Source organism: Catharus ustulatus, chromosome 4, assembly GCF_009819885.2.
Source record: "Catharus ustulatus isolate bCatUst1 chromosome 4, bCatUst1.pri.v2, whole genome shotgun sequence".
Classification (NCBI taxonomy): Eukaryota; Metazoa; Chordata; class Aves; order Passeriformes; family Turdidae; genus Catharus; species Catharus ustulatus.
Window position 1 is genome coordinate 40,181,048 of NC_046224.1, and position 18,120 is coordinate 40,199,167.

At 37.6% G+C, this 18,120-nt stretch overlaps 1 protein-coding gene across 2 annotated transcripts in view; it reads left to right on the forward strand.

Annotated features, from left to right (window-relative positions):
* Positions 1-18,120, forward strand: part of FGD6 (FYVE, RhoGEF and PH domain containing 6) — a 75,175-nt gene that overhangs the window by 39,300 nt on the left and 17,755 nt on the right. The window contains exons 6-14 of one of the 2 annotated variants that reach the window (XM_033058434.1): positions 3,165-3,316; positions 4,068-4,224; positions 4,892-4,979; positions 10,453-10,503; positions 13,471-13,529; positions 13,674-13,745; positions 14,224-14,292; positions 15,693-15,776; positions 16,915-16,994. In XM_033058434.1, the coding sequence (XP_032914325.1) occupies positions 3,165-3,316; positions 4,068-4,224; positions 4,892-4,979; positions 10,453-10,503; positions 13,471-13,529; positions 13,674-13,745; positions 14,224-14,292; positions 15,693-15,776; positions 16,915-16,994 (812 nt within the window). The other variant, XM_033058436.1, reaches the window with a different exon arrangement.

An 18,120-nucleotide genomic window follows, 5' to 3' on the forward strand; every position in this document is an offset into this window, starting at 1 on the left:
TTCTGAAGGGAGAAAAAAAAATCCTAGTAAGAAGCTGGGATGATTCAGTGTAACTAGAATAATATTTTGGGTTTTGTCATGCAGCATATGAACCATGTCTAGCATTGCAAATGTTTTTCAGTGAAATAAGCACATTAATTCCAAACTGTGGCAAGTTGGGTTTTGGATTTTTTTTTGGTGTTGTTTTTTTTTAGGGGTTTTTTTGATGAGTAAGATTTCAGTATTTGAAAGACCCATTTTTAATTAGAAAATCTTTAAAATTCACTTGTAATGGATTGCTACATTGCTTCAAACAGAATAATTTCTAGGACAACTTAGGTGATTGCCTTTGAACGCGCTGATGAAAGCAGTGCTCCTCAGCAATTTTATCTAGGACAATGTGCTAAATATGTTTGTAATATAATTCATGCAGGCATGTATAGATATCAGAGCAATGTATATATTATTTGCAAGAGCAATTCTGCATTTATTTAGCAGTGAACTGATTTAGGTTTAGAAGGATCTAGGTCCTTGTACTTTAAATCACTTTTAATGCAGTTTCTAATTTCTAAGTCATTCACTTGCTTGCAATAAAAGTTGTCATCTCAGTACTTTTCACCCCTTGAGGTGAAATTTCAGGGTTTAGTTTGTAAATTAGCATATTTTATATCTGGTAATTAAAACAGACCTGATCTGTGTTTTGTCCTTTTGGATATGAAACTACTTTCTCAGAAGGCCAGTACCTTCAAGTGTAAACACTGGTAATTCCAACCTTGTTACATTTGGTTTTCTTTTCCCACCCGCAATCCCCAGGCATGTGCACTCTACATTCAACTCTTGAATTTATCTCAAGATGAACTTGGCATGACAGTTACTTCACACCCACTACCAGGTTAAAAATAAATCTTAATATGATTACAGTGACATGCGTAGTCAGTAGTGAAGATAATAAAAAAAAAATTAAAAGAGCATTGAAATTTAGCTCTTGTTGTTTTGCAGGCTTTTGAAATTTGAAAGGTTCACATTATCTTTCTTTCCCGTATTTCCTCTCTGCAGCACTTCCTCAGTTTACTCAGTTGCGGAAGGGGACATGGGGAGTGATGAAGTAAAGTTTTGGTTGGCTGTTTTAATGACATTATGCCTTTCATGGCATAATCTATAAACCATGATGAGGCTGATGGACTTTGGGTCAAGCTAGTTGAAAAACCAAATCTGTATTTGGAAAACGCCCTGCAGAGTGTTTGAATGCTGTATCTAGAAGTTAAATAAATGGTCTTAACTACAGCTGACGTTCCTGTGTTATCTAGTGGTGCTCAGACCTGGCTCCCTGCTCTCCTTTTGTTGTTTGGTCAGGGGAAAGCCTGGGTTGTTGATTACAGTACAGACAAAATTGCTTTGCTTTTTGTCATGCAAGTCACCGTATGACATTCATACAGAATTCTTGTCTTATCCTATGGCAAAATACATACAGCATGTTGTGTGTGCATACAACTGGGGGTATGGGAAGAATATTATCATAATATGATGATGCATTCTGCATGAGGCTCTCCAGAATGCCTCATTTGAGCTTTTGCCATTGTAATTCCATGTATCATTTCAGTGTTAAGCAATGCCCCAGGGTCAGAAAAACCCATAAGATGCAGCTGGTAGTTAACCTATGTGTCACTAGTCTGCACAGAGGATGTAAACCAGAACATTTCCATATGAATAACGCCATCTGTTTTTTAACTCCCTTGCATTTAATTCTCAGCCTTCCCTGTTACAGCCGGTGCCCTATATCTCAATTTCAGTTTCTTGTCAGAGCTGCCCAGTCACAGCCTTTGTGACCCATAGGGTCACAAAGCAAGAAAGCATGTCTGGAGCTCACGTTGCCCAGAGCTGACGTAATGAGGGAGAGCAGGGGAAAGTTGAGGCTTCGGTTTGAGAGACCCTAAATAGTGCCAGATGCTGGATTGATGGGATAGCTAATAAGAGCTGTAGTAATAGACCTGGGGAGGGGAAAAAGGGGGGATAAATTATTTTTTTTCCTCAACCTGAAGACCCTACAGGTTTCCAAAGAACAGGTGTGGACCCCATGCACATTTCAAATATAACTTATTCCTGTACTTAGAACATTTTGTTGGTCACTTTTTTCAAGATACCTACAGATCATACATGTGATATTAGGTTTAATTAACCACAAACTCCAAAAGAGCTGTTTTGGATTAATTCTCTTTTTGCCCAAATTTAAGTAAGATATAGTAATACCTAACACTACATAATTTATATTTTCTTTTTGTCAGTTAGGACAGTGTTGTTTTTCAAGTGAAATGCTAGATTGCTGAACTTTTTGGAAGATTTGTTTGCTTGTGAATAGGGAAAATACTCTGTATAAGGAATACTGAGTTTCAGTCTTGGCCATGCTGATTTGTGTGGGATCAAGATATTAATTTTGAATAGTTAATGAGGACCAGTGAACCTCAGCTCTGTCTTGTTGGGAGTTGGTTATAGCATAAAAATACTATAAGATCCTTCAAGAATGAGTAGGGTGCTCCTCTTTCCCTGTAAATGTTTCAAAGGTACCAGTCAGTGTTGATTTTGATCATTGCCAACATTTAAAATTTTGTGATTCCCTTATTATTATGTTATGTTTTCATTAAATATTACTTTTCCTGTATATAGAAGAGCTGCTACATAGAGTAATTTTTTGACCCTAATTTCTATCCTCTAAAATGGCATTTGTAGATGAGTTATGAACACTAGCATGTTTTTTAAGTAAGGTAGTATGATTGTATTAGCTGATATAAAAGTTTCACTTTTTGACTTTGTTTTTCAAGCAGATGCTCTAGGCTGCCAATACCCTTGCAGATGCAAGCCTTGTTTAGCCTGCCTTAGTTTCCTCATAAGTAATACTAGCACATTTCTTAAGGGCATGTTGTAAAAATAATGAAGAACTTCTATATTATGCATACAGGACCAAGAAAGTAAAGCTACAGTGTCAAACCAAAAGGATTAAGGTGGTCCCAGGGGAGTAAATTGAAGCTGCAGAAAAACATAACCCAGATGGTACCTGCCTTGCCTTTGGTAATAGGGAGCAGTGCCTGGAATGTCTGCAATGAGAACTCCGTTGTTGCACTCTGTGTTGATGCTTTGAAGGCTGTTCACTCACAGCAAGGGGGGTTTCTGTCCTCTTTGTACTCTGGCAGGATTTCCGGGATGCTGTGGCACATGCCTCTAGGCAACTTGGAAAGCCAGTGATTGAGGACAGAATCCTGAATCAGATCCTCTACTACCTACCTCAGCTCTACGAACTCAATCGGGACCTCCTGAGGGAACTGGAAGAGCGGTTATCTCACTGGTGACTATCAATAAATGGATTCCACTCCTTTGATGTTGAAATTTATCTGGGGGGCTTTTGTGACTTCGTGTGATCATGGTTTGACTCTTGTTTGTGTTTCAAACACCTTCCTAAATGTCAGAATTTACTTTGAAAGTATAGGAGATTATTTTTTCATTTAGATGCGCTTTTGTGCTGTTCAGATGCATCCCAAAAGGTCCAGAAGGCATGTAAATATGGTTTTGTAGCAATCACAGTTTTTATTTAAAATTTCATTTTTAATTGAAATTCTGGTCTCTGCATGAGCATGATAAGTGCACTGAGTTCATTGGGGAAAAAAGAGGCTGTTTTGAAGATTGCTTTGCATTTTAGAGGTTGTTTAGATCTACTGATCAGACACAGCGCTGATTGACAGCTACAATCCCCTTAAACACCATTCTCAGTTACCACTGGTGGATGGAGCTATACAAAACCTACTGACAAAGTCACTGCAATGGATAGAGACTTTTCTCATCTTGATCTAAAGTGTTCAAACAGTTCAAAACCATTTTAAAAGACTGTGTATTAAGTGGTTGTCATCTAACACTAGTGTGTTGACGTGTGCCTAATAAGGTTTTTCAGAATAGTGACTGAGATGGGTGCCTATCTACTGTAAGCTTTTTTCAGAACATAAACTAACACATCTTACTCTGAAAAAGAGGGATGTTTTGCTGCAGGGTTAAGATGTATGCTATTTTTAGGTCTAATTGCATCTTTTTGTTGTTGTTTCCAGGCTTGAACATCAAAGAATTGCTGATATATTTGTTAAAAAGGGTCCCTACCTAAAGATGTATTCAACTTACATCAAAGAATTTGATAAAAATGTTGCATTATTAGATGAACAGTGTAAGAAGAATGCAGGATTTGCATCAGTAGTCAAAGACTTTGAGGTATTATATTCTTTTTTAAGATATATCCTTATATCTTAAATCTCTGTTTAGTGACTTTTTAGCAGTTGTGATCCTCCACTGGGATTTAGAAACTGTCCCTATTTTGTTTGTGTTTTGGTGGTGGGGTTTTTTTCTGCAGTCTTGGCTGCAGACAGGAAGAAGACAACAGTCCTTTTGAAGGACTCGATGTTTCAGATTCAGATTATTTTGAATGCAAACTCAAGATAATTAGCATCTTTGAAGAATGGATCTTTTAATTCTGTGTTGTCTTTAGAGGTGTGGATTAATTAAAACTTATGCAGTGAGCACTTCTGTCTTCTCTGCCTTTTTGCCTGATGGACACTCACAGCAATCATAAGAGAGCATGCTGCCCTTGCTGTCCTGTTTCCTTTATTTCTGAGAAACTTCACCTCTCTTCCTCCTAGTTCAAAGCACTTGTTTTGAATCTACACAATATGAGTGCTTACTTGTGTCTTTCATGCATGGGTAATTTTGCATGCAGTCTTCCACATAGAAATGCTTGCTCTGTAGTGTGGTGCTTAACATTGTGGCAGTAGCACTTTTCAAAGATGAAAAGCTTATCCTGTAGTTGTTTGTAGGCATGTTTTCTTTTGCTGGAACTTTTGACTGCTGTGGAATTGTTATTTATTTTGGGTGTTTGTTTCAGATGAGCCCCCGCTGTGCTAGTCTGGCCCTCAAGCACTATCTGCTCAAGCCAGTTCAGAGGATTCCCCAATACAGGCTCCTGTTGACAGGTACAGTCAAGCTTTTTGCAGACTTGAGAAGCCAGTCTTCACATGCCCCTGGACACCTGTTTTCAGATAATTGTATCCATCTGTAAAGTGTGTTTATCTGACTTCAGATATGTGAGGCTTTTTAAATACGTGTCACAATATGTGAAGCTTTTCTTAAAATAAGGCATGGGTTTAGAGGCTTTTCTTGCTAACATTGATTGTGGTAAGATACACAAGCAAAGTCGTAATGTTTCCAGCACTGTGGTGTGTTCTGATGGTAGATTCAACAGTACATAGAAAACATTAAACCTGTGATGGTCTTTGCTTGAATCTATGGTAATAGAAGCTTGTAATATCCCTTCCTAAAGTCTTAGAATGCTCCTGTTCTGCTTTGGGTTTTGCTTTTATGTTTTTTTGGGGGATGGGGATTTAACAAATGAAAAAGGCAGTATGGAAAATTGGAGCAAGGAGAAGAGAGATATCTATGCAATTGTGAACTTCTGTAAGTGGTTTCTCATTTCTTCCCCACCCAGGTGTTTTGTCTGTAAAATCCATTTTCTTTTAAAGGCAAAACACATGTTTTTAGAGCACGTCAGTAAGTGCTTAAGACTTGCTACCAGAGCCAGCTGAGGAGCTGATTTGGAGCTAGAAAATCTGGGCTCTGTACCCTGCTCTAACACTGGCATGTTTGGGTGGCCTTGAGCAAGTCATCTCCGTGATGTGGTGGGGGTTTTTGTCTGTAACGGGAGGGCAGTGACAGAGGCCTCCTTTGTGAAGTATTTTGAGATGTGTTTGTTGTAAGAGGGGGATGGCTCCTGTAAGGATTTGGAAATACTTAAGGCATTGTTTTTGAGAGCCATTGCTTCTTGATGAGCAATTTAAAAATAACCTCTGTTTATATAGTAACTGCAAAATAAAATGCTCCATGACCTTTTTTTTTGGCTCTGTAGCAGTTCATTGGCATTTCCCCAGCATGTACTTAGATTAGTGATACTGTGGCAGGTTCAGACTTAAGTGTTACAGAGCAGTTACCACGTTATTAACATTGACCTTCCATTTCAATCATCTCAATAAACTCAAGGTGTTGAAAAAAGGGGGGAAACTCTTATTAAATGGAATACTCTGTAGCAGAAAATCTTAATGATACTTAACTGATGAAATCAACCTATAAAATGGCATTTGGGGACTTGCTTTATTTTAAAAGAATATTCACTTAGGGCATGGTATAGTTTGTTATACACTTCAAAATCACTGGAGCCTTGGGTGAGGTCAAAATTACAAGGCTTTAATTGAAACAGAGTTTAGTTGAATAGAGGATCAGGATGGAGCAAATGCCATTGTCAATATACACAGCAGAGCGAGAGATGTCAGGGATGGATGGCACTGAAACTTGTGATGATTAGCTGTGACTGAGACAGACTTTTAGACCTGAAAAAGCTTCCTCCTGTGCTGATGGAGGTTATTGTGGGTGCCCCCAGTCTGCAGACTTTACTGTGGCTGCCCAGCTTGAAATGCACCTGCAAATTCTGCTGAAAAGAATGGGATTGCCATGCTGGTGGCAAATTTAGAAACATAATTTTCTCTTGAATGTGAACAACAAAAGAGATCAGGCCAAGAATTTAATTATGCTGAAGCTGGAGAGTGATGTTTTGGATCTGTTTCATTTTCAGCCTGTCCAACCTTTCATGCATGTAGGTCGCCCTTGAGTTCTTACACTTCCAGGTCTCTGTGGATGACCCATCTGCTTAGTTACCTTCCAACAGTTCTGTGTAATATTGAGCAATGTCTCTATAAACTTGTGCTATATGAACATCTGGAGGATATGCAAAGCATTTGTATCTTTTTTTGCAGTGGGTGAGATGTAACCATGGAGCAGCTGCCTAGGCTGGAGATGGGGGGGATCTGTGGGGAGGAGAGCAAGAGCAGTAGAATGAAAATAATCCAGGAAATGAAGCTGTCAGGCCTGAGTCAGCAGGGATTTCTTCCTATTTAGATGTTCTGTGTCAGTGGGACAGCTTTGTACTGGTAACCTGCTGCTACTCGGTCACATCACAAGATTGGTGCAGTGCTTTGAAGTGGAGTTACTTTTGTGCTAACAAAAGCAGGAGCAGGTGGACTCATAAATCAGCCAGGGAAATGCACAGCTCAGCACTATTTCTGTTTAATTATACAGCTTCTCTAGTCCAGTAAGTGGACTTCCACTTTTTCACATACTGGCCTTGAGCACTGTACAGTAAATTCAGATAGCTTATGGGGGAGGTTAATCAGAGGTCTCTGAGAAATGAAGGAGAGGTGATTCTCTTCTCCCAAAACCCTCTAATTTGAGTAGATGACTTGAGACTGTGTAATATGAACAGGCTCTTGATTGTCATAGGATAAACCTCCTCTTTTTCACAGCATAAGGTTGGCAGAGAGTCTTTTATTATCCTTAGCTGGGTTATAGTGAGAGGAGGCTGAGTGGGATGAAAAATTAGCCTTTTTGCACTCTGCAGCTTTGCAGGTTGAAAATAGAGTTGTCAGACTCAAGGCCAGTTACATGTTGTGGAACAATTGCTTTGAGTCTAAATTAATTATATTAGACTACCCAAGACAAAAAGTAGATAATGATGCAGGAGATAATTTTAAGCAGAAGAAGTGATAACCACTGCCCCCAGCAAGTAGGAAGAGAGAACTGGGGACTGCTGTCAGGTAAAAGTAGGCATACAGAAATTTTCATCACAAGAACAGTGCTAATGGGCTTTTATGTTTATTTTTGTTGTGCTTTGGGGTATCCAGCAGAATTAAGAATTTCTGAAGGTGTGATTAAGGTATTTCTAGTCTGAACAATGAAAGCTCATTTCAGAGGAGATTTTTTTTTTTTGCAAAGACATTAGATGCCATTTCACCTTAATATATGACTCCTGTATTTATTTCATCTAGAAATACTTTTGCAAAAATTTTATTGCAACATTTTTCATGTAGTGAAATCAGCTTGTCTGTATAGTTTATGCCAGTACCTCCAGAAAGCTGTTGTAAGCACAGAATTTTCAGTGTGTATTCACAGAAGAGACTAAAAATATCTGTTCTGATGCTTCTCTGAAGCTGAGTTTTAGCTGTGAACTGAGGTCCACTTACCAGACAAAGAGAGTACTAAGATGAAAATTACCTATTTATAATTTTCAGGATTTTACAGTTGTTTTATTGGCCGGTGCAGTTTTGTAAGACAAAGGCTGCCTTCTGTTTTAAATACATAATTTTGAATGAATGCAGTTATGTTAAAATCTTGATTTTTCCCTCTTCACTGATTGTATAGGTCTTTTCTAGCATTTTAAATTATATAAAAATGGGTTTGAGTGGTGGCGTTTTGGGAAACATGTTATGAAGCATGAATATGTCAAGAAATAATTAGTTCCCATCTTGGGTCTCTGGTTTTATGTTTCCACTGCAATTACTTTGGATGTTAAATTGGATGTCTTCATGTACCAAGGACAGTTCATTTGCCAGCTGTACATTTGCAGATGAGGAACTTAACCACCTTAACTCTTGTTCCCAACCTGTAGAGGTGAGTGGGTGGTTTGGGAGCCTTTTTTTCTGTATGAGCTGTAGGGAATAATTTTTTATACTGGGAGATTGCCATTGGAGTCTTTTGTGCTGGCCCCAATTAAGATCAAGTTGCAATTGTAAAGCTTTAATTTGTTAGCTTAATGGTGGAGTCCAAATAGTGCTACACCTCAGCAACATAGCACAGCTCTAACTGGAGAGACCACCCATCCACAGGCAGGGTAGGAGAGGGCATCTGGTGGTTTATCTGTGATAGATTCCTCCAGGTTAAACTAAATTAAATCTACTGTGAAGTCTTCTCAATTCCTTTCAAATACCTTCTGTTAAATTTTTTTCCCCTCATATGAGCCTCTTAGCAGAATAACCCAAGGTGAAGCAAGATTAACTTTTTTTTAAATTAAATTTATGGCCACCTAAATATTGCATTGGAATGGCTGGTAGCTACTACAGTACAAGATTTTGAGGGACATGAAGGATGCGATATTTATTGATGGAGTATAGCAGGAGAAGTTTTGGTGCCAGGTTAGACTTGTCTTGAAAGATCACATGTTAACCAAAGCCTGATAATGATCAGGCAGAACTCTGAGGAGAGCAGAAAGCTGTGAGTGTTCCCATGACCCAGCCAATCACGCTTCCCAGAGATCCCTCCCTACCTCCCAGCTGGTTCCTCTTCCTGCACCCCAACCTGCTCTTCATGCTTCTCCCTCGGATCCTCCCTTACGTCTCTGCCAAACAATAAAATGTCAGTGCCAAATGTTTCTCTTCCTGTAGTTCTGTTTTGCTCAAAGCTTTCATTAACTGTGACAAGTTCTCTCACTTTTCATAGCTATTGTACTGCAGAAACATGTTTTATAATTCCCTTTTAATTTTGTGCATAAGGAAAATATTACAATACACTGAATGGTCTCTGAGGGGCACGCATGAAGCAAGACATCTTATGAAGGCAGGAACAATTGGCTCCTGATCCTTTTTGAATGAAAGAATGAATTTGGGTAGGGCAAGCATATGGGAGTTGAATTATTTCACTCCTACATGAAGCTCGTACAACTCTGAAGCTAAAATTGAATGCTTGCTACATTGCATGTAATTAGTTTTCATTAGATCTGCCAGACTATTAATACTTCATTCAAAAGATAATTATATATCAGTATTTCTTGCTTTTATCAATCTAATGTATATCTCTTGGAATGTTTCTGTTTTGGTTTCTTTTTATTTTATGGAGTTCAAAGCTTAGAGAGAGTAGATGGTTGATGTTTTACTGAGGATTATATATAAATCTTTGATGGGGTACTGCACTTTTTGATGAACTAGACACTCAACCAGGGAATGGAAACTCGAGGGGAATGTTTTCTTGTACAGTCATACATTTGGAGTTAATTTTAGTGAAGTAAAATAGATTTTAAAACTACCAAGCCTAATGGATCAAGGGTGCCATCTCGTGGTTGAACTACATGCATCATTGAAAACAGAAAATGCCTATTTGAACATTGAAGGAAGTATATTGTTTTTATTACTGAAAAATATTAATCATAATCAGATCATCTGTAATGGACTACTTTTTAAATTAGCTACTATGGACTAGCTTAGGTGTTCAGACAAATATCTATAATCTTCTAAAATTTTTGCGTCAGCTTAAATGTAAATGATTGCAAATCTGTACTAATTTTTCACTTACTTGTTTCTTCTGGCATGATGTATACAATACATCACTTTTCACTGGAGAAGACCACTGTTTCAGTAATCCATCTCTTTGCTGATATACTTTCATTATGTAAATGCTAGTTTTTGCTTTTAAATCTGTTAAGGTAATAACAAAGATGAAGTAGCAGATCTTTGTCAATTAAGTAGTAGATCTGAACAGCAGATTACTAAGAAAAAGATGGAGTTTACTACTTTCTGGTGTTGTTTATTTATTTAACAAAATTATCTTTATATTATTTTTTTCTTTACACAGATTATTTAAAGAATCTTTTAGAAGAATCTGCAGACTATAGGGATACTCAAGGTAAATGTCTCTTTAAAGAAATAACTGCTAATGTACCAATGTTTCCAGATTTTAAATAAAAAATGCTAAGTCAGTAACAACTGTTTTCTATTTAGTTCTAAGTTTCTCAGTAGAGATACTAAAAGATTGCAAGCTTGTGTTTCAACAAAGTTTGGAGCTGGCAGTCATGTCAACTCATGCTTGAGTTAAAACCAAGAGCTAAGAGCAAAGTTCCATAGGCAGTTTAAACAGATATTTCAGGCACTGCCATTGAAAGAGACAGTCCCTTGCATCTGTAGACCTTTAACAGGCAGCCTGCTCTCTCCAGCTATGACCCTTTCTAGCCTCCTCTTCTCTCTTTGTGCTAGGAAAAGCATCCATGTGGCAGAAATGAGCAATATCAAGGAGCTGCCACGGGTAATATTTGAGGAGTTCTCAATGAGGAGTTCTCCAGTTTGACTTGTCAGAAGCTGCACAAAAGACACATTACTTACAGAGGTTTGCCTGCATGTGGGGAGAAAGAAGATCAGAGGAAATGAGGAATAGTTGGTGATGAAGAGGAGAGACAGGACTATGCGTTTTGTAGAAGTGCAGGATTAAGATGGTTTAATTCATACACATCAATGCAATGCACGTTCAGGCTGTTACCTTCTTCGGAATGTGCCTCAGCAGTACAAAAAATGCTCCCAGTTGATGTTTCCGTTTAATTTGCATGAAATTCTGTCACATTTGTACAAGTCCAATACCTTTAGAAGAGTTGTTCAGATGTAGTCGATTGAACTTCAATAAATGAATACCTTCAATGTACTGAGCCAAGTTTGCTTTGTTTGCTGGTACAATATCATGAAATATATGCATAAATATATTTCTTTGGACATTTAGACATATTTGAGTATGTTGAAGATACAAGCCAAAAATATTTTAACTGATGGCTCTTCAAGAGAGAGAAAAGTTCATCTTGCACTTTTTATGGCTGTGAACAAAATAGTACTTGCATTGCATATTAAATAGGAGGCCACTTGAAAAAAGACCAACCTAAATATATACTTCACATTTTTTGTGGTTTCTCCAGATTCTCTGCTTTTTGTAGTTATATCTTTCACAGTGTTTTTCTCTCCCTTCTTATACTAAAGATAGAAGCTGAAGCTAAGTTATAACAACTAAGTGTTTATTTGACATTTGACATATTTGGTAGTCCATATTAGAATTTGGGTAAGAAAAGAGAATCTAATCTTTAGTCACCAAGATCCTAATTGTAATAATTAAGCTTAACTTACTTCTAACTTTACTTAGCTGTTTAATTCCACTGCAGGGCCTGGGAGTGAAGGGAAGAAGTGGAGAGGGAGACTAGGTTTGGTTGTGATTAGTACTCTTGGAAAAAAACCCCAAATAGTACAATTCTTCTTGCTGACCTTCATTTGAATACATTACTTCAGCTAAGTGGTATAAGTGGAATGCTCTTCCCTGCCAAAAAGCACTTTGTTTATGGACTTTGACCCTATAGATTATTTTATGTTGTTGTTTAGATTCGTTTAGTCTTGGCTGTATAAATAGTCCTTAGATCCGGGAACTTTTCCTTCAATACCCAGCAAATTTTACAATTTTCTCTAAAATTCTTCAATCTTTCTTGCAGTCAATGAATAAAACTTTAGGATATATATGTATATAGTAACTGAGAGATGAGAGAATCAGGTACTCATTCCGATCTTTGTTAATTTAGCTACATTTCCATTCATCTTCTTTCATGTGGTGGGAGCTGGGGAAAGTTTTGCATGAGGCAGCTCCAACATTTCCTAGAAAGAAACCACAAGCTGCATTTCAGCTGGCTTGCTTGATACCATGACACATCAAAACTTAAATTTTGATCAAATGCTTGATATGTGCTGTGTATTTTAGCTGTTTGACTCTGTGCTTGTATTGCCTTGCTTCGTGACAATGTTTCACAAAAATTCTCCTTTGATTGGCTTAGAAGGAGCTTTTTGTTCATGTCTGTTTAGTTTCTTATATGGTTTCATGACTTTCTGAACCTTTCTTTTAACATACTTCCTTTCTGAATATGAGTCAACAATAAAGGAAGTATATGCATTCCACAGTACTAATACTCCGATGATTATCTAGGAAAAATCCCCAAGTACTTGGTTTTACCTGGTTTGGTAGGCTTCTCTGTGGACTTCTTACCAAATTTATTCCTTTCTTTGAAGTGCTTGACTGCAATTCAGTTACTCAGAAGGTGCTAAATGCTTTAGCAATATTTCATCAGAACAGTTGTTCTAGCTTTCTGTTAAGTGTCTATCTTCTACTTAAGTAAATTGCAGGTTTTTGGTTAACATCCTTGTATGGGATGGACCCTTGGACTGCACACTCACCGTATTCACGTATTCACACCTTAGGATATTTTACAGTTGAGTTACTCGTTATTAAATATCAGTACTTAATAAAATTGCTCATATTTGGTAACTTTTTTTTCAGAGGTTTATTCTTCTTTTGGCATTACAAGTTCGAAATATAGAAATTTGAACTTTACTGTTATTTTGAGGGGCAGGAAAACTAAAGGCAGAAGACAGAAATGGCAGAGATTTATATGACTTTTCTAAGTAGTCTTCCATGAATGGCAATGATGACATTTGGGTAAAATGGCAAAAACTTAGTCCCTACAGAGTCTCTGTTAAAGTGCCATTAACTTTTCTGCTCTAAGTGTAGTAAGTAATTTGTTGTGTGAGAAACTGGAATTTAACTTTGCCTGTGGACTGTTTTGAGTAGCTGTAAGAAATAATTGACACTGTTGGTTGAAGCAATGACTTGCTAGGTCATACTTATTAAACCATGATCCGAAGGCTCTGGGATTTTTGGGAAGTGCTTCTGAATGCAGTGTCTGCACAATAAGATTCTTTAATCTTAGAATGATGTGGAAATGTAGTATGGTATCTCTGCTTTACGTTATATCAATGCTAACTGGTCTAACCAAAACATAATTCCTTCATCTTTCAGATGCATTAGCTGTTGTCATAGAAGTTGCAAACCATGCCAATGACATCATGAAGCAAGGAGTAAGTATTTTGCCTTATGAAGCTGGCTGATTAAAGCTTTCTCTTTTTCTTTCTCTCTCCCTCTTTCTCTCTTTTTTTTTTTTCCTTAAAAGAAATCATGAATGCAAGGGCAAGTACTTACCTTCTGCTTTTTTTCCCTCATAGGATAACTTTCAGAAACTCATGCAGATCCAATACAGTTTAAATGGACACCATGAGATCGTACAGCCAGGAAGGGTAAGTGCCCCACGTGGCATTTGGAAGATCGCATTAAAAGTGAAGATGATATGCAAAGACTGACACTGGAATATGCCAAGAAGAAAATTGCTTCATTATTAGGTTCTAACACTCAAATGAATACTGCCACTCCATATGTGTGAGGTTTTTTTTTAGACGTTTATCTGACAGAAACTTAGAATTTTTAGAATATGATTCCTTGCCAGATATTGCAGGCACGTTTTTGTCCTCAGGCTTAACCCTGTATTTCTCATGGTTTTACGTGCAGCATGGAAAACTAATGCAGTCATCCACTCACTTTTAGAGAAACCTAAGGATAAGCAGCTTTTCTCAGAAAGGGAACCCTGAATCCCAAAACTTGTGCAGCACTTCTAGTGTAGTAATAATAATAATGATAATAGTTATAAAAAAGTCAACTCATTTGCATGGCTTGTGCCCTAAAAAGCTAAGTTTTGCCTTTCTTGTTTTAATTTACTAGGTCTTTTTGAAAGAGGGAACACTGATGAAGCTGTCACGGAAAGTCATGCAGCCAAGAATGTTTTTTCTGGTAAGATGCTATGTATGTTGCTATTTACCTTATCCTACTGTAATTTTTTGGTGGTTAAAATATTACACTGCAAACATAGCTAATAACTGCAGGTAGTAGAAAAATTGCTAATTGTTGATGTTCTGTTCAGTCAGTTCTAATGTAGAGATATTATCTGTGGCATATGCACTAATTTTTATGGACAACCTGCTACTACACCCTTCCCTCCTTCCTTTCCTTCCTCCCATCTCCCTCTTCCTTTCTCCTTCCCCTTGCAGGAGCCCACGTGCATCCTGAGCAGAGCACTGGGTGGAAGTTAAGTACTGGGTTCTCTTCCTGTCTCTGCTACTGCTTTGTTTTGAAACTGCTATGCATCTCTGAAGTTTCTGTTTCCACTTGAACCTTTTGTTTATCTCTTCTATTTAGACAGTAAAGCAGCTGTTATCCTGTAAAATTTATGGCATTATTGGTCCACAGTCCTGGCTGAATTCTATCTTGTGGTTGCCTGAATATGAAGAAATACTTCCCTAGGAAGTCTTGGAGTGTGTATTATACCAGTTATGGAAATACTGTCAAAAATGTGATGTTATCTCCAGCTTCACAAACTAGATATTGCTAATTTCAGTGTCTCTATCTTAGACCTTCTCTGTTTTGTTTTATGGGGCAAGGGTTTTATTTTGTTTGGGGTTTTTTCTTAGATATAAATGGTACAGGCTAGCATTCATACCATTACACACAGTGATTTTTCTATATATCATGTTGTGAAGATTTAGTAATCATTTGAAACATTTGGTTATTTTGCAAAGTGTTGCATAACAAAAACTTATGAGAGAGTTTAGATTTTTGTACTTGTTTATGTGTAGTAAATGAAGTTTGGATCCATGTGTTGAACAGCACAGAAAATAAAAAAATCTTAGCTACTGTTCAGTAAGTGCACTGAATGAATCCAAGTCTGGTAGAACAGGAAATAAACAATAGATGCACTTTAAACTGGTAAAATTCACAATATATGGTTAAGTTTTTCCTTATAAATTGCTAGTCCATTCTGCTGTCTCCTAGTTTCTGGATTGTTTTGATTTGTTTGAATGGTTAATTCCTTTTAAAGTAGTTTGCTATATTATATACCTGTGTACACAAAGAACATTTGTTTCCCTTTTGACAGCCTATTCTTTAACATCCATGCACTGTTTACTCATGCCAAATGTATATTTACACAAGGAGGATATAAATAGATACCTATTGTTATCTAAATTCATACATGAAAATGTTTCTTCAATTCTAAGTGGAATAAGAGGAAGTAGAGGATACCCTTCTGGACAGTTATCTCAGTGCTGTAGAAGTTCTGTACTTCCAGTAAAATGCATCTGAAATTATCTATCGTTTAACAATCTTTAGTCATTAAAAAGTATTCTGTATTACAGTTCAATGATGCCCTGTTGTATACTACTCCCGTTCAGTCAGGAATGTATAAACTCAACAACATGCTGTCATTGGCTGGAATGAAGGTGAGTCACTTTTTAAAGTGAGCCTTTCTCCAAATCTACCTAAACTCAGGCCCTCAAATTTTGAAAATGCAACTGTGTTTACTGTTAGCAAGAGATATTAAATATGCTTATGTTCCAGAGCAATCCTACAGGCTTAATGCTTTTTGCATAACGTGGCCTGTGAGATTGCTATCTAGGTTTCCCTAAATATTCTGTTACCACAACATCATCTTGGCTGCATTTCACCCAGTGTTGTCCTACTCTGGAATACTCTGCCTACTTATTTTTTGTATTTTATTTTGTTTGGACTGCGTCACTTTTGCCTTTTAACTACTTTTGATTACTGACACCCAGAGATTAGGCATCTTTGCCTGATAAAATCCTGGTGGATCAGTTCTCTGTGGTTTATAAAGATTGGCTAACGGTGAGGGAAGATATGACTTTTCTTCCTGAGCCCTTGTGAAAAGCATCAAAGTTAAGCCTTGAGCCCCGCTGGGTAATGATAAGGGACATGCATGACATATTATGACTCAGCCACTGACATGACAGTTAATGGGAATAACAAATCATTGCCTTGGGAATCATTGTCTCCAGTCCAGTCAGAAAAAATCACCAAGTCCCATTGCAGTGCAGATCTGGCACACAGGTCCAAAGTTTTGCAAGCATAGCTACAAAATCTCTTTTGCCAGCAGATGTCTTGCAGCGGCTCAGACCCACTCTTGACTTTTAAACCCCCTTACGTTTGAAATTTGGTAGCTCAGAAGGTTCAACAGGGTAGTCCAGCCCTTGCCCACTATGGGGTACACCAGTGGGCTACATCTCATCCTGCAGCAGTGCCCTTTTTCGTCCAGTTGCAGGAGGTGCTCAGGGAGCAACATGACTGAGCCTGTGTGAAAGGTGTCTGACAGCTCTTGAGTTTCATTCCCCTGTACATCTCCAGTGTTTGTATGAGGACCAGTGAAATAAAAGGATGGGCTACATGTAATCATAGTATAGCTAGGCCCTCTGGGCTGGTATCTGATTTCCTATTTCTGAGTATTTTCTCTCCAGTGTTCACATTCTGCAATAAAAATGTAAGAGATCTTACAGGAATTAAAATTAAAGCAACGAAAAAAGTACCATTTCGGTTTGAATGTGAAGTTTTCTCTCTTGGCTGAAGGTTAAGAAGCCAACCCAGGAAGCATATCAGAATGAACTGAACATTGAAAGTGTAGAGAGATCCTTCATTCTTTCAGCGAGGTAAGTCTTTCAAATAAACAAGGATTTTAAAAACTAGGAGTTTCATGCAGGCCACACAAGCTTTTTAGAGCTTGTTTTGTGCTTTGGCTAGAGTAATTACAGAATAGAGGGAATCAGTAAATCAGAATGAATAAAACCATTGTTTGGTTCCTCTTTCTCACCTTAGCAACACCTTCAGAAATTTCAAATAAATTTAAATACTACCCTTGCATTGCCTTTCCTTGAGAGAGTTTCAATTTACTTCATTTTAGGCTTTGCTTTTCAGGTTTTTTTTTGTTCTTCTTAAATTACTGATATGCTCTATGTTACCAAATTCTCTAAGTAACAGCAAAAGGATATATGGTCACTAAGCCCAGGCAGCTCTGGTCACCTTCACTGAGATGCCTTTAGCAAAGGCCTGTTTTTGTGGATTGTTGTTTTTATGCTGCTTGAGTTGAAGTTTTATGTGTTCTGACATTTGTGACAGTTCTGATACCAATGAAGAAAGACATGTTTTCTCTTTTATTTAGCAAAGCTGAGCAAGAGCAGACTGCTGCTTTTTGTGTGACCTTGTAAATACTGACATGAGAATGCACAAAGATAGCAGTATCTATAGCTGAGGGGTAGACCAAGGTTAACATTGTCAAAGAAGCCAAAGGAGGTAGCTCAATTGTCAGAGCAGTAGTTATTTATAACAACACAGTTGAAATAGGTAATTCTGTATTTCTTTAAAAAAATTAAACATTTCTTACAGGTCTTGTGCACAGTGGGGGAAAAATACATTTCATGGTTTAGGGTATGGTTCTGCTCCAGTGTAATATGAAGAGCTCTGTGCTGCTTAGGTGCCTTGGTGACTGGATGTCACACAGACACATGAAGGCATTCAGAGGATGGCAGCAGGCAATGAAGATTTATCTCTGCTTGACTTGAACCACTATTGCACTTTTAATTAAGTTCTTTTAAAAAATTGTAAAAGAATAATTGGAATTTCTGAGAATGTTATCATCCTAACATACAAGCTACCTGTTTTCCACAAAACAGGATAGACTAGTCTTTTTGATGAACAGATTAAGTGGTAGATTAAAAGCAACTCCTGGGAAAGATGTGCCAGTCCATAGGGGAAAAACCCTATATATAACATGCTCAT